This window comes from Sus scrofa, chromosome 2 (assembly GCF_054392235.1).
Source record: "Sus scrofa isolate SSC_HxYL_T2T_F1_AM1 chromosome 2, Sscrofa_HxYL_maternal_Yorkshire_Landrace_v2.0, whole genome shotgun sequence".
NCBI classification, from domain to species: Eukaryota; Metazoa; Chordata; class Mammalia; order Artiodactyla; family Suidae; genus Sus; species Sus scrofa.
The window spans coordinates 159122957-159137984 of record NC_139384.1 but is presented as its reverse complement, the minus strand read 5'-3'; the positions used below and the strand labels follow the sequence as shown (position 1 = coordinate 159137984).

At 48.4% G+C, this 15028-nt stretch overlaps 1 protein-coding gene across 3 annotated transcripts in view; it reads left to right on the top strand.

The window, feature by feature from the left end:
- The window catches only part of DPYSL3 (dihydropyrimidinase like 3), a 114779-nt gene that overhangs the window by 41421 nt on the left and 58330 nt on the right, over positions 1-15028 (top strand). For 2 of the 3 annotated variants that reach the window (XR_014839020.1, XM_085014957.1), the window contains exon 1: positions 8582-8772. The exons of the other annotated variant lie outside the window; for it this stretch is intronic. Coding sequence is in view for 1 of the 2 variants with exons in the window: in XM_085014957.1 (XP_084871083.1) it covers positions 8734-8772 (39 nt within the window). In the remaining variant the exon portion in view is untranslated. Of the gene's footprint in view, positions 1-8581; positions 8773-15028 lie in introns of those variants that run through there. 3 annotated transcript variants of the gene reach the window in all.

Below are 15028 nucleotides of genomic sequence, written 5' to 3'. Positions count from 1 at the left end.
TTAAAATCAAGGTGTCAGCAGAGCTGCAGTCCCTCTGGGAGAATCACCTTTTCCAGCTTCTTGGCATTCCTTGGCTCCCGGGCACATCACTCTGACCTTTGCTTCCATCAGCGCATCTCCCTTTGTCTCTCTGACCCTTCTGCCTCCCTCTTATAAGGACCTCTATGATTACACTGGGCCCACCTGGAAAATTCAGAATAATTTCTGATAACACTTTAATCACAAAGTCCCTGGGAGTTTCCATTGCGGCTCAGCGGGTTACAAACCTGACAAGTATCCACGAGGATGTGGGTTCGATGTGATCCCTGGCCTCACTCCGTGGGTTAAGGATCAGGGGATGTCTCAAGCTGTGGTGTAGGTTGCAGATGTGGCTTGGATCTGGGGTCACTGTGGCTGTAGTGTGGGCTAGCAGCTGCAACTCTGATTAGACCTCTAGCTTGGGAACCTCCATATGCCACAGGCGCCGCCCTAAAAAAGGCAAAAAACAAAAACCCCCAAATCCCCTTGTCCTGTATACCGTTTTCACAGATCCTGGAGATTGGGATGGGCATTTGGGGAGGACATTATTGTGCCTACCACAGTGTCTTTCTGGGCAACGTCATCTCTCTCGCCTGCAGGGACACCAACCCTCTGTCAACCATCCTCATAACTTTCAGGCCAGGCCTTCCTGGCTACCTCTCTGACCTTGATGCTCGTGATAATTGCACCCACCTGGTTTCTGACAGTTAAGTGCTGCCACCTGCCTCTCAGTGGGCCTTGTTCTATGACTCATTTTCTACCATCCGTCCTCACCTAAAAGGAAATTAAATATTTGCTAAATGTACACATACATCGGTGAATAATACAGGAATGAAATAAAATTCCATCATCTGTGAGTTTATATTAAGTCCCCAATTCAGTCCTTACCACGCCTCAGAATCATCCTGCACCAGCTCCCTGGTTTCCTTTAATGAGAATTTCGACTGAAAGGCATGTACAAAGGTCATTTTAGCAGGAAAGGAAGCTAGTCCTCCAGCGACTAGAGTGTTCATGAGCCTATATTTGCGACTGACCCTAGATACTGCACATCAGAATGCTATGCCCCGGACTTGCCTTCCTTCCCAATTTCAGGCACATACATAGCGGCAGGAACCGGGGATTGATTGCGGAAAAGCAGCACAGAGCAAGGACTTGGGGAAGGCAAAGTCCTCTAAAAATTTCTGAAGTTTAAAGAAATTAGTCAGGGGGTTCCCACTGTGGCACGGTGGGTTAAGGATCCTGCCTTGTCTCTGTGATAGTGTGGGTTTGATCCCTGGTCCAGGAACTTCACTACGCTGTGGGTGCGGCCATAGAAACAATTAACTGATTAATCAGTGAGATCGTAGTGTCTCCCCTCTGCTCTGCAAGGCAAAATGGTCAAGATGTCTTTTAATGCTTGTGAATGTAACCCCACATGTGTGTCTCACATCCAGTGGGGAGAGGGAGGCGAGCCTTGTGGTTCCCCCTTCCTCCGTCCTTCCCCTGGACGCCTCGCCAGCCTGGCGTTTCTGGTACTTGGAGATGAGCTGCCATCAAAGCTTCTGAACAAGCCAGAGACCTGCAGAATCAGCCTCTACAGAGGAAATGGATGTGAAACTCCATCCAGGGAGATGCAGCTTTGCACACTCCGTTGCTCAAGCTGATAGCAGCTTGGTTTTTAGAATAAGCCCATGGGAATACCTTTCTGTGGCTATCCTGCTTTTGTTTTGTTTTTGCTTTTTTTCTTTTTTTGCCTACTGTGTTTCAAGGGTAGGGTTGTTTGTCAGGTTGTTTCTGTGTATTTAATATGGAAACATCTAATAATAGCAGGTGAGTCACCGCTTTGATTTCCATTCTGTGACACTGGAAGTACATGGCTGAGATTTCCTTTGTTTGAAATGTAGGTAAAATTAATGCACCCGGATGACTTAATGGACGGTTCTGAGATTAAACGTTTGTTTGTTCACATTAGAATAGCCCAAGCATTTCACAAAGACCTGGTGTGTGCCTTTTGACCCTTCAAAAGTCTTCTGTATTTGTTTTGGGACAATGTTTTTCTTCATATCAGGACAGGGGAAATGTCTGCTGATATTAATATAGTAAAATATAAGTTTGTTTTTAACATGTAGAAAGTTCAATGGTCAGAACCGTGCATGTCACTAAGCACTGATTTTAGGTGCCTTGGAGATTGAAAGGAGGACAGAATATTCTTGACTTGCTTCTCTCTTCAGAAGATTCTCTTGCTTCTCTCTTCATTGATTCTACTCTGTTCCAAACGTTATAAAAGCACTAGAGACCCACCAAGATACATAAGACATTGTCCCTGACACAAAGGAGTTCAGCAAATAAAAATCAGAACACTAAAAATAATGGTAGGAGGGGGGTTCCCGTCGTCGTCCATCAGTGGAAATGAATCTGACTAGCGTCCATGAGGACACAGGTTCGATCCCTGGTCTTGCTCAGTGGGTTAAGGATCTGGCATTGCTGTGAGCTGTGGTGTAGGTCACAGACCCGCATTGCAGTGGCTGTGGCATAGGCCAGCAGCTATAGCTGCAATGCGACCCCTAGCCTGGGAACCTCCATAACTTGTGGCCCTAAAAAGACAAAAAATAATAATAATAATGGTGGGAAGAGTGGCCATTTAATTAACGTACTTTGCGCTAGGACTCGCCTTGTGTGAACAATGTTATTTAATCCACTGTCCTTTATTCTCGTGTACACTTGTGCCCTCCCTCCCTCTTAACCAGCTTGGGGCCCTGACTTTGTCCTCAATTCCTTTGTGTTTCTTTCTCCCTACTCAGCACTCATGTAGCAAAACCCTTGTGAAATTCCACACCCTGCCTCCTCTGTGCCTGCATATCTACGGCTGTGGGTGACTGGAGGAGTAGCCTCAACCGTGCTGGGTGTCTCTTTAAATTTATGGCCACTCCCTGAAGGTCATGTAGCTGGGTGTTGGCACCTTACTTCCCTAAGCACTTTATTCTCCTAAATAATGATTTCATCCCAGCTCCTCTTTCCTCTAACTTCCCATACCTTCTCTCTTCTTCATCTTCTCTTAGCTGATGGCAGAGAAAATAGACACGGTCAGAAGAGAACGGCCGTAAACTCCCTCCATGAACTTGACCCATTGGCCTGTCTCTGTGCCGCCCTACTCGCCCCCATAGTTACTTGTGGAGAGATGGGCCTTGCTCCTCCCTAAGGGCAAGCCCTCCGTTTGAACACTAGATGTCACCTGTGTTATCCCATTTCTCTTCTGCATCCTGAAATTTCTTCTTCATACCCCATCAGCCCCATTGCTATTTCTCTTTTATTAGATTCTACTGTCTATGCTCCTTACTGCTCATAGCCTTGTCTCTGTTTACTCTTCAGTCCCTTGAAAGAGTTGCTTATATTACGTGTTTCCATTTTCCACTTTTTTTTTTTTCTTTTTCTGCTGCACCTGCAGCAGGTGGGAGTTCCCGGGTCAGAGATTGAATCCAAGCCAGAGCCGTGACCTACACCACAGCTGCAGCAACACCGGGTCCTTAACTCACTATGTCAGGCTGAGGGTGGAACTCGTGCTACCGCAGAAACAGTGCCAGATCCTTAACCTTCTGCGCCATGGTGGTGGGAACTCCCTAATTTGCACTTTGATTTTTCAGCTTCATTGAGACTGCTCTGGCACACATACGCACATAGGATGTTCTCAGGGACTATTATTTGAATAATTCAATACTTGCTCACAAAAATCCACCACTAGGAGGTGGGCTTGAAGGTGCTCATTTTATAGGTGCTCTGGTCAAGGTTTTCGGGGACTTCACGCACCAATGAGCCACTCAGTTGCTATTGTCTTGGACCTCTCAATGGCCTGTAGCAAAGTGATGCACTTTCTCTTTGAAATTGCTTTGTTTCTTGACCTGCACAGCACTGGGCTCTCAGGGTATCCCCGCCTTCTCATTGCCCTCAGACTCTGCTGCTTTTCCGACTTGTCATTTGCCCTTAGGATGCTTCCTTAGCTCAGAGCTGTCTCCACTCACTTCCTTGGTCGGCACACCCAGCACTGTTACTTTACCTCATACCTGGAGGCTGGCTGCTCCCAAAGTAGTGTGTCTGGCCCAGCTCTTCCCTAGACTCCTAATGCAAGTAGCTACATGCCTGCTCAGCGTTTCCCCTGGAGGTTTAATACGAATGTCCACAGATGCCCTCTTGACTTTCCCACCAACCCCATTTCCCCTACAGTTTTCCTGATCTTATCTTCTTTTGAGTTGCTGAGGCCAACAAATTGAGTGTAATCTTTGATTCCTCTTTTTCTCATATCCCAGTCAAATCCATCAGCAAGAACTGTTGGCTTTACCTTGAATTATATCCAATATCTGACCACTTCTTGTTGCCATTTGGTACAAGCAACCACCATCTCACCTGACCTTCTGTGACCCCCGATATGGCAAATTCCAGCCCATCCTTGAGACACTGGAACGACCTTCACTTCCCGATCCCTGCTTTATCCCCAGTGCACTTGCCACCATTTTAAACACTATATGATTTTTTTAAACACTAATTTTTTACTCTTGATTTATGCCCCCCCCCAGAGTAGAAGCTTCAAGAGGCCAGGGATTTTGTCTCTTTTATTCAAATATTTGTATACCTGATGCCTAAATACCCATAGTAGGTACTCAGTAAATATTAGTTGAATTAATTAATAAATGAGCACAAAAACACGACCAAGGTAGTAAAAAGATGCTCATTTTAGAGATGAGGTAATCAAGGCTTAGGAAGTTGAAATAATCTACAGAAGGTCACAGAAGTAGAAACTGGAGGAGTTGGAATATGGACTCTGTTCTTAAGTCCAGATCCTAGATTCACCATTCTGGGTTCTAGTGCATGGTTTCCCTTCTGAACTCAATATCATTTTTCAAAAAGAATTTTCTAAGTTAATACAAGGCTTTGGATCTTCTCTGAGGCTTTGATGGAGGCTCCTTTCAAAGTCACGGCTCTCTACTCCCTGCTCGGCTACCACATCTATTCTACAGAGCCCTTCTTTGGCCAATGTGTGGCCTTGAGCATCTCTAACTATCGTATAGGGGAGCCCTTCCTCACCATCTTGAATCCACTTGCTCTGAACCTCCATTCAGGAAGCTCTAAGGAACCGCAGAGAAGCAAAAATAGATGCTCTTAAATCCGGATTCTGAGCGCATGCCCTTTAACTACAGGCGCGCCCTTACTCCAAATTTTTACCCTTTCTTCAGACAGCATATAAAACATTCTTACATTTGCTTGCCTAATAAGCAATGAGCAATTTCTCTGGGCAGGACCCTCTTTCACACCCTCAGGACGGAGCAGTCAATAACACAGATGTATTTCCATCCTCGTGATGAGAAGGCGGATGACACTTCACCATGTCACATGGTGAAAAGTACCCTGAAAATAAATAAAGCATAGAAGGGGGCTACTAACTGACAGATAGTACTCTCCTGAATAAGGGCATAAAGTCAACTTCCTGAGATCTGGGATGATATTATTATTCTTCACATCTGTAGAACCACGACCTTGGGAGAATAACTATTACGCACAGAGTAGATAATGTATGAATATTGTGAGAATGACTGAATGAATGAATGAATAAAGGAGAAGCAAGAGCCCAGTTAGGAGGGTACTGCTTTGCAGTTGGAGAGAAGAGGACCCGGTGTGGATATATTTAAAAGACAGAACCGAGAGTACTTCCGGACAGCTTGGACGTAGAGTGCAAACTGGATTAGACTGGAGGGGAGAAGTCAAGTTTCCAATAATGACAAACGTTTGGGCTGAGCAAGTAGAAGACAGCAGCCTTGATTGAAGTGTGGAAGTCGATGGATGTGGTAGATTTGGTGGCCAAAATTAAGTTTCTTTGGGACCATAAATTAAGTCACTCTGTGTCTCCCTCTCCTTCTCTCATAGTTTCCTGAGATATTTCAAGCCAAGTACTGCCGGGTATCCAAGGAAAACCATTCAGAGTCATTCTCCTGTGGAAAACATCCACACTGGGTCCACTCCTCGGTCTCTTGGCCAGACACAGAGGCATCCTGTGTTGATTGCTGCCTTTCTTCTTGTTCCTTGAATAAGCAAGGCTCAGCCAAGGAAGGCTTTTCCCTTCAGACTCATCTTAGACACTTGATTTTGATTTAAGAAAGAGAAAGATGATTGAAGGGGATGAAAGAGGGGAAAAAACAGTGTTTGTTGTATATTTCTGCTGATGGCAACAGCTTGAACCGATTAGCTGGTTATTAGGCATTCCTGTGCCTGGCTTTTCACAGCAGTCTGATGCAGAGAAGCACATCACAAGTCTTACTTTGCTTGGTTTCTTGTGTGCAAACCTGACCTCAAAGAGATTAACCCAGTCTTGTAATTTGAAACAACAGACATCGCACAAAATCATCAAGTGATCAAAAATATGGTATAAATCTATTTAGTAGAGAGTGTTCTGGATTATAATGACAGCAATAGAGGAGATAATTAGGATGTAAGAAAGGAAAAAAAAAAACCCTGACAAACCCACAGAATTGAAAAAAAAAAAAAAGGCAGCGGTATTTCTTTAGGATTGTAAATGTCCCCTACATATTTTTGCTTTTCCTGAGGAGAACTTGCAAATTCCCTTCACTTGAGTTTGGGGTGGTAACATCTATGAGAAAGACTCTGAGAGACCTCTGCAGGGTTGCCTAGTATGTAGTTAATTCTCTTTTTACTCTGTTCTAAATATAATCCTGCTCATTTGCATGCCAATCCCCAAAATGCTTTGTAATTTCACAACTCTTGGCTACTGGTCTCAGCCCTTAAGCTTTATGAACAAAGCAAAATGTTTAGGGCGTGCCTTTGGCTTTAGCCTCCCCCCACCCCCACTCCCACCCGCTGCTTTTGCAGAAGAGTAGGGGAGGTGACCTTTGCTTTGCACTCATCCTCCAAGCCAGAGTATCACAGAAAGCTGTGGACTTTCCCTGTGAAGACTGCATTCAGTCTAGTTACCCATGAGTAACTGGCTGCTGCCTGGATTAACTCACTTGAGAAGGAGTGTTTCGGGGGAGGGGGCAGCTGCTTGCTCTGCCCTTTGATTATGTGTTCAGGCTGGTTCATTTCGGGTTTACGGGAAGCTCAGGCTGGAGTATTCTGGAGCCTTTTTCTGTGGATGCTTTATATGGTGTCTCTGTTGCAGCAGAAGCCTTCGAGTTAATGAAGAGGTGTCCCAGAGTGTGGTCAGTGGCTCTGTGCCATCTACAGGCTTTCTGTTTAGGGGGCCCTTAGGTTCCGCAAGAGGGTGGGGTGGTGACAGGAGACTCGTCTTGAGAAGGTTTTGAGATTTTTGGAGAGCAAGCCGTTTTTGTTGTTATCAAACGGTGTATTTGGCATTATTTTTTTCAGGAGAGCTGAGAAAGCTCCCCCATCCGACTGCCCCTCACCCCCCAGGGTGGGGATGTGGCGCCAACCACAGCGGCTCCTGCAAGCATGCCTCCCTTGGCGGTTGAATCCTCAAGCCATGCCTCCCTTGGCGGTTGAATCGAAGCGGGTAGCAAAAAGATATTACGTTGCAGCCTTGAAAGGTCACGGTTTTGGTCCTAAGAGCACAGCGACCTTTGTCTATCAGCCCTGCCTGTAATAGAGGAAACTCCGGATCGTGAGCAGCGCCCATCGGACCGCGCACACATCCACGGCTGCGCAGTAACGTGGCAGGGCTGCTGCCTTCTCACTACAGGTGTTTTCTACTCTTCACTCTCCGTGCAGCATTAATGCTCTTTCTTGGATTCTGAGCCAGGCAGTGGAGTTTAAAGCACATTATTTTGAGAATGATTTTTACGTTACAGAGCTAGCTGACACGGTGCACCCTTGCAGCGCCCTGAGAGTGAGTGGTTGCTTCATCGTTTTGGGGTCTGTATTTTCAAGGTCTTGGGATAGCAGCGGCCGGCCAGGCTGCACCAAGTCTGACCGGGCTCGGCTTTCTAAGGGATCGCGCGGCGGGTGTACACACCCAGCGGCCAGGGAGGCGGCGCCCGGCCTCCGCGGTAACAAAGGCAGCCGCCGCCGCTTCCAGCGGGGGTGGTGGCGGAGAAGGGGTTCCGGGAGGCACATCCGGAGCAGTCTCCTTTCTGAAAAGAGGGTAGGGAAGGCGGGAAATCGGACCACCGGCTGATCGGAGGAATGGGTGTTTTCCCGGGCTTGGCCGGTGGGGCTAGGAGGGCGATGCTGGTGCCTTTCTCCCGACACTCAGGGCTGCAGCATCCCCGCCCCGAACAGTCCCTCGCGCCCCCTGGTGGTGGCGGAGCTGGCTGAACCGCCGCTCCTGCAAGTCACCAAAAAAAAAAAAAAAAAAAAAAAGGAAGAAAAAGAAAAAGTGGGTGAGGCAGATGCAAAGAGGAAAATCAATAGGGATAAGAGAGAAAAGGGAGGAGTCGCAGATCAGCCATTCTTGTCTTACGGGGTCCCAGCTGGCACCGCCAAAGGAAAGAAGAAAAAAAAAAAAAAAAAAAAAAAGCCCGGGCGTGAACGCGAGTGGAGGAGGGTGTGTGTGGCGGGGGGGTCGGGGGTGAAAGGGGGACCAGGGAGATTTACTATTGTCTCTGGCAGCCGCCGCGGGAGCCGGGGAGAGGGGCGGAGGCGAGAGGAGGCGGCGGCCGCGGCCAGCGCACCATTCGCTCCACCTGATCTCGGAGCGCTGTGCGCTGAGGAAGGCGCAGGCGAGCAGGAGCAGAAGGAGGGAGGGAGGCAGCTGCTGCAGCCACCGCCGCCGCCACCATGTCCTACCAAGGCAAGAAGAACATCCCGCGGATCACGGTGAGTCGGGCGCCGCCGCCTCCGTGGCTCGCTCGCTGGCCGCTGGCTGCACCGCGGGCGCGGGCGGCTTGGATCTCGGCGGCTTCCCTGCACGGGTCCCCGGGGAGGGACGGGGGACCCAGGGTCCGGGGAGTGGAGAGCAGCGGTCAGTCCAGCCGGCGCGGCGGGGCGCCACCCAGACGGATCGACCCTGGGGTTTGGGGAAAAACTAAACAAAGAGGAAACCCAAACAGTGGCGCGGGGGAATTTTGGATTATTTAGCATTTTTTCTCACTACGCGGCATTTATAACGTCTGCACGGCCCTTCCTGGACCCCCGCGCCACCTCGGGTGTCCGTCTGTGCTGCCCCAGGCGAGGTTTGTTTTTTGTAGAAGGTTCCTTTTGGCGAGGCGGGGTATAGAGAGGTGACACCTTTCTCTAGGGATACTTGGTAGCCCGCTGACACCCTCTTCCAGCTCCAGCCCTTGGCTTTGCCTCCCGTGCCGCGAGGGTGATGGGGTGGCCGGACTGTCAGCTCTCACCTTGGTCCCTTCTTGCGTCCATTCACCCCAATTCGTATTTCAGTGCTCGGGACTGGACAGCTAACGTGGCTGTAGCGGTAATGACCAACTTTTTTTTTTTTTTGCCCTCGGTGCGTGTTATATTTTCCCGTCATTCTCCCCCCCGCTCCCCCAAGAAAAAGGCTGAGTTTTTAGAGCAGATTTTAGTTTGAGGTGGCAGGCACGCGCTGTGTGCAAGCCTTGTCCGACTGTCATTGTGTGCACAACCGAGCCCCCTGGGGCCGGTGGGTGTCGGAAGCACTGGGCGAGCGCCTGGGGCGGGCGAGGTGGAGAAGGGACGTGCCTTTATCAGGTACGGAAGCCACCTCTTGTTCAGCGGCCAGCATGCCGCTCTGGCGCAAAATACCGCGCCCCAGTCTGGGATTCCTCCAGGGTGCATTGAAATGATGCTCTCAATGGAAGGGGCCTGCAGCTTTTTTTTTTTTTTTCTTTTCTTTCTTTCTTTAAGGACAAGACACAAACAACAGAAAACCACTAGCATTTGTTAGTTCAGCACGAAGCAGTGAGGTTGTGCTTTGTCTAGTGAATAGGGTGTGTGTGCCCACGTGTGTGTGCATGTGTGTACTGGGGGAATGGGTGGCTACTCCATCTTTGCAAGAGGAACAAAGGAAGTGATCAGCTGGCCCCTGGAGGCTCTGCAGCTGCCCTAGGGCAGTGCTGTCTATACCTGCTATGGGGAATTCATTTGCTTTGGATCCACTAGGTTCTCCCGTGCCCAAGAGTCTCTTCGCACTTGTTCCATTAGGCTTGGAACAACCCGATTGCCCTGGAGGACCTTCCCCCGGTAGACAGGAGGAGGCTGTTCCTGCCTCTAGTGCACTTGATTGTCAAGTGGTTTATTTCTGTCCCAGCATCCCTTCTTTTTCATGTATGGGAGCTTCACCCTACAGAAGTGTGGCTCCACCCCTACCTGCTGTCCACCTGGTCCCAGGGAACAAGCAGTCCCCAGGGGGATGAAGTTGGGATGGGTGGGGGTCCTTCTGCCAGGTGGAGGCATTGGGTTTAAACTCCCCTCCTTTTCTCCTACCTGATACCATTGATCTCACATGATTGTGAATACATAGCGAGCTTTCTATACTTCACAGTGTTTTCTCAATGCCAATTCATTGTCTGTGCAAAGAGCTGTAGATGGTATTTAAAAAAAAAAAAAACTGATTGGGACCAAAACTCATTTTTTTATACTTATTTCTCTAACGCAGGAGAGATGAATGTCAGCTCTCATCCTATGACACATGAAAGTTTTGTTGCATCGATGCCACTTGCTCTATATCTGCTGTGCATTTGCTAATTCTCCTGGTTGAAATAAGCAGGGAACAGGTTATATTTTTCTTCCCAGTTTGCAGATTGCAAGGGTTCATCTTAGGGATTCAGCTCATGCTCTCTTGCTAAGGGCCACGCCCATTCTTCTAGCCATTGCTTAAGCCACCTTTAAGGGAAGATACAGAAATATAGCCCTTGTGATAACAGCCTTAGAAGCCCGCATCCGTGTGGCTGTGCCCTAATCGCAGGGCCAGGTTCCCTTTTGTTCCCGCTTGAATGCTCTTTGCTGGGGTGCATCCTTCATTTTCACTGGGGCTTCTTCCATCCTTTCTCTGCATGTGGGGCGTGGTGCTGCAGAGCAGCTTCTGCCTTGAAGCTGGGTCTGTGCCTCGGGCAGCTGTGACAAGCATGGACAGTGAATTTCTTGGAGCCAGCCCGCCTTGTATTCATTGTTGAGAGGGGCATGGGGGTGGGGGGAGGCAGAGAGGCTTGGCAGGAAGGGGGCGTTGGCCTTGGGCGGCAAGGAATCCGTTTGGTGATTTTTCTCATGTGTTGTGTTCATCTTACCTTGAACAAGGATTCTATTTTAGATCCAAACATTGTGATTTTTTCAGGTTTGCTTGTCTGTAGATGATTATGGCTCTCTAAATACTAGATAACCATACCATCTTCAAAGACACCTTCCTAGATGTAGCGAGAAACATACAAATATGGACAAAGACCCGCATATACAGAAAGATTAAAGATCCAAATATGACATATATCCCCTACTGTCATTCCTAGTACCATTTTTAAAATGGTAAGATGGTAGAATTTGAGTTAAGTGTCCTATCCTCTGTATTCCTTTCTGTGACGGCTGCCCCACCCAGTAGCTAAAATGTCACTGTAGTCTGAGGACCGATGGGGGGCAGTCTTTCTTGCTGAGTACCTCTGCCTCCACAGGCACCACCCTCAGCCACAATTTGGGGGACACGGTAAGGCTGTGTTTGCTTCATTTTTGCTTTTCCTTCCACCTCTTTTTTGCTGCCTTCCTCCCGCCCTGGGTTTTTTGGTTTTCCCGGAAAGGGGTTGTTTCTCTGCCACTGATCGAATTGGCTGGTGCTTCCCCTTTGAGCAGCTCAGGCCTTAGATCTCATTGTTCTTCTCCGGTACCCACTTGGCATGATCTGCATGTCCTGCGCCAACACTAGCCCTTGTTGCTGAAGGTCAGAGATGGCAGTTTGGGTGGTCCAGCCAGTCGGAGCCGTGCCCGGGTATTGCCATCCAGCTCTGTCTCTCATGGTGCCTGGCACATAGATAGATGCCTAATGATGAACAGTTACAACAATAAATGAATTAAAAATTATTCCTAATAAGAACAGCTCACACCTACTGAGTGTTTATTTGGGGTCAAGTACTGTGCCTTCCATGCCTTGTCTCACTTCGCCCTCCAATCGACACCATCCAGAGGTACTAGAGTTCTTAGAGATTTTTCACTGTTCAGGGTCAGAGATGCAATAAGTGACAGAGGCAGAACTCGAACCTCCAACCTGCCTGAAACCCAAATGCCTGTCCGTCGAGGCCTCGCCACTCTCGGTGGCTCTGCTTCTACATCTCCATCACGGGGTGTTTGGGCAAGTGGTTGAGATTCTGTCCATGGCCTCTCTTAGTCTTTACCTTGAAGAGATGTAGCTAACAGTGTTGGGGGGTGGTAGCTGGCCGTCTCAGTCCTGCAGAGAGAAAGTTTGGCTGTTTATACTCATTGCTTTCCTCCGAGAAAAGTTAAGCTCTAACCCAAAGCCGACCACAGAATGGGAAAGATCCAACGCTTGGGCTCCAGCACTTTATGTGTGCTCTCTTATCCGGGTCTCTGCAAAAACCCACTTTAGAGTTAAGGGAACCGAGGCCTAGGTGGGTGAAGTCAGTTCTGCAATGACACACCGAGGAAGTGAGGCAAAGCTGGAAATCCCACCGTGTCCTGTGTACCTTCACTCGCTCAGCTGTGTCCCAGAGGCACCTGCACTGGAGATTTGGAAAGCTGTGGGTGAAAAGCTCCAGAATTTTCTCTAGGAGACAAATCACAGAGACCTGGCTTTTGCCAATACTAATGGGATTTCTGTAAATACTGTCTGGCAGCTAATGCATTTCCAGTGCAGTGGAGGTTGAGTGTGTGTGTGATGTTTGGGAATTGCCGCAAGACACATCCTCCGACCAGAACATGACCTGAGAGTTCTGTCTAGGCACGTAGTCAGGGTGCTGTGATCCCACCTGAGGGGTGTGATTGTGAGCATGGTGGGTGCTATGGAAGATTTTTTATTTGGGAGGGGAAGGAAAGGAACTGTACGAACTGGGGAAAGTCCACATGTCTGCAGGAATTCAGCTGGGGGCCTTGAGCTAGAACCTGGGGAGGGGACAGGTGCAGCTCCATCCCGGGATCTGTGCCTGCCTCTTGCTTCAATAGGTGTAGCTTTGGATTGGGAACAAATATGAGGAGCTGGAGGGCCAGACTTTGGGAAAAGATGTCATCTAAAGCCTCCTCTGGCCATGTAAGGCATCGTGGAAGGCATCTTCCAAAAAAAAAAGACAGAGGACAAATATCAAAGGTTTAGGAATGGGAGGCATCTAAGGTATCAGATCATGGAAATCTCAGCTCAAGCCTATGTGGGGTGTTCTTTTGTTCCTTTGTATTTTGAACAGGCATATGGTGACCCGCAGCTGAACTACTCCCTTTTCTCAAACACTAGCAACACTAGCAATGCCTCAGGTGGATAAAGAGAGCTCTGACTCTCGGTAGCTGTGATGCCTGGAGCCAGCTGGGCCCTTGGGGGAATTCTGGAGAAGTAGGTTTCCTGGGAGAATTCAAGTCTATGGAGTAGAACTGGCAGTTTATAAATAAAAAATCCTCCCGCCTCTGTCACTGGGCTGTTGAAAGGCTCAAATGAAGTAGGGACTGTGGACGGTGTCACTGAAACCCTGATGTATTCATGCTGGGAAACACTGATTTATTTATAAAATCTTAACGACTTTGGGATGTGGAAATTACTACAGGAAGACTTGAAAAAGGTCTGGAGTAGGAAGAGGCTGCTTGGGAATCAGCGTTTCAATACCAGATTTCAAAAACAAAAAATAACACAAACTTTATCGAAAACTCTTTTTCCCCCTGCTTTCGTTACGCTGCAGTGGTCCTCGGAATTAACATCCCCATTTGTTCTGCCAAGCTCCCAGAGGCCATTAGACTGCCTGTGGTCTTTGATTCAAAGGCTCTTCCTTAACCTAAATAAAGGACATTTTCCTTATTTAGTTGAACTGTATTGCTTTCCCTCCTAATCAGCTTCTAGTCTAGACTGAGGCAGGTTATAAATACCCTTTCTAGCAATTTCTTCATAACTCCCTGTTGAAAGGCTTTTTCCTCTGTCCTTTCTCCTCAGTTGGAGATAAAAATTGAATTTGAAAAAGTACCAAGAAACACATCATCTCCTAAATGGCCCTCTGTTCTTTCCCCATTGACATATTTGCTAGGACTATTTATGTCTGCTTATTATCTTGGAAATATCACACACAGTTTACAACAGAAGGAATGTCTCTCTAGGAGGTGATTGTGCCTCTCGTGTGGTTAAGTCAATGCTTCTGCCCCCAAGGGGCCTGGAGATGCGAATGTGCCATCTGCGTGGGGATAGATGCTGCCAGGAGCACTGGGCTGCTCCCTGGCCACTCCCTCCTCCAAGCAAGGCTCTTCTTTACTTTTTCTCCCGTTTTCTGATGGCCGGGGAGGAACAACTGAGAAGGACCTTGAACAACTCAGAGACAAAGGCTCCCTGGTCTCAGCCCTTTCTGCTATGAAATCCTTTTTTTCTCCAATTTAATATGTACCTATTTCACTATATGAAATAGACCAAAAAAAAAAAATAGCTGGGAATTGGATGAGCCCCTCAACTTGGCCTCTTCTGTGGCCCCAGTTTGGACGTGGAGTCCAGTATCAAGACTAAAATCTAGGAGGAGCGTTCCTCCTGTTAACTGGATTACAGAGGACTCAGCGCTTAGAGAGATGGGACCAAACCTGGTAGAGCTATTATTTATCAGCACCGTTTATGGAGAGCCTGAGCACAAACCACCTGGATTATCTCATGTGACCCACAGCAGCTCCTGTAGCTGCAGTGCTTACCCATTCTTTTCTGCCCCGGATGGAGACTCAGATCAAGGAACTTGACTAAAGTCACAGCTGCAAAGGCAAGGTCCTGGGGTTGATCCGTCCAGAGATGAGTTCATCTCGTAGGCGGGAAGGCAGTCATTCCGTATCCACAGGTGACTGTCCCCACCCCCGAGGCGCCAGCGAGGCACACCTGTTCGCTCACAAAGGGGGCCAGTGTTCACAGGGTGCGAGAGGGTGGGGATGGTTAGGCCAGACCTCTCACGTCACCCCTAGAACAGCTGAGTGCATGGTCTCCTAGGAGTGGTTT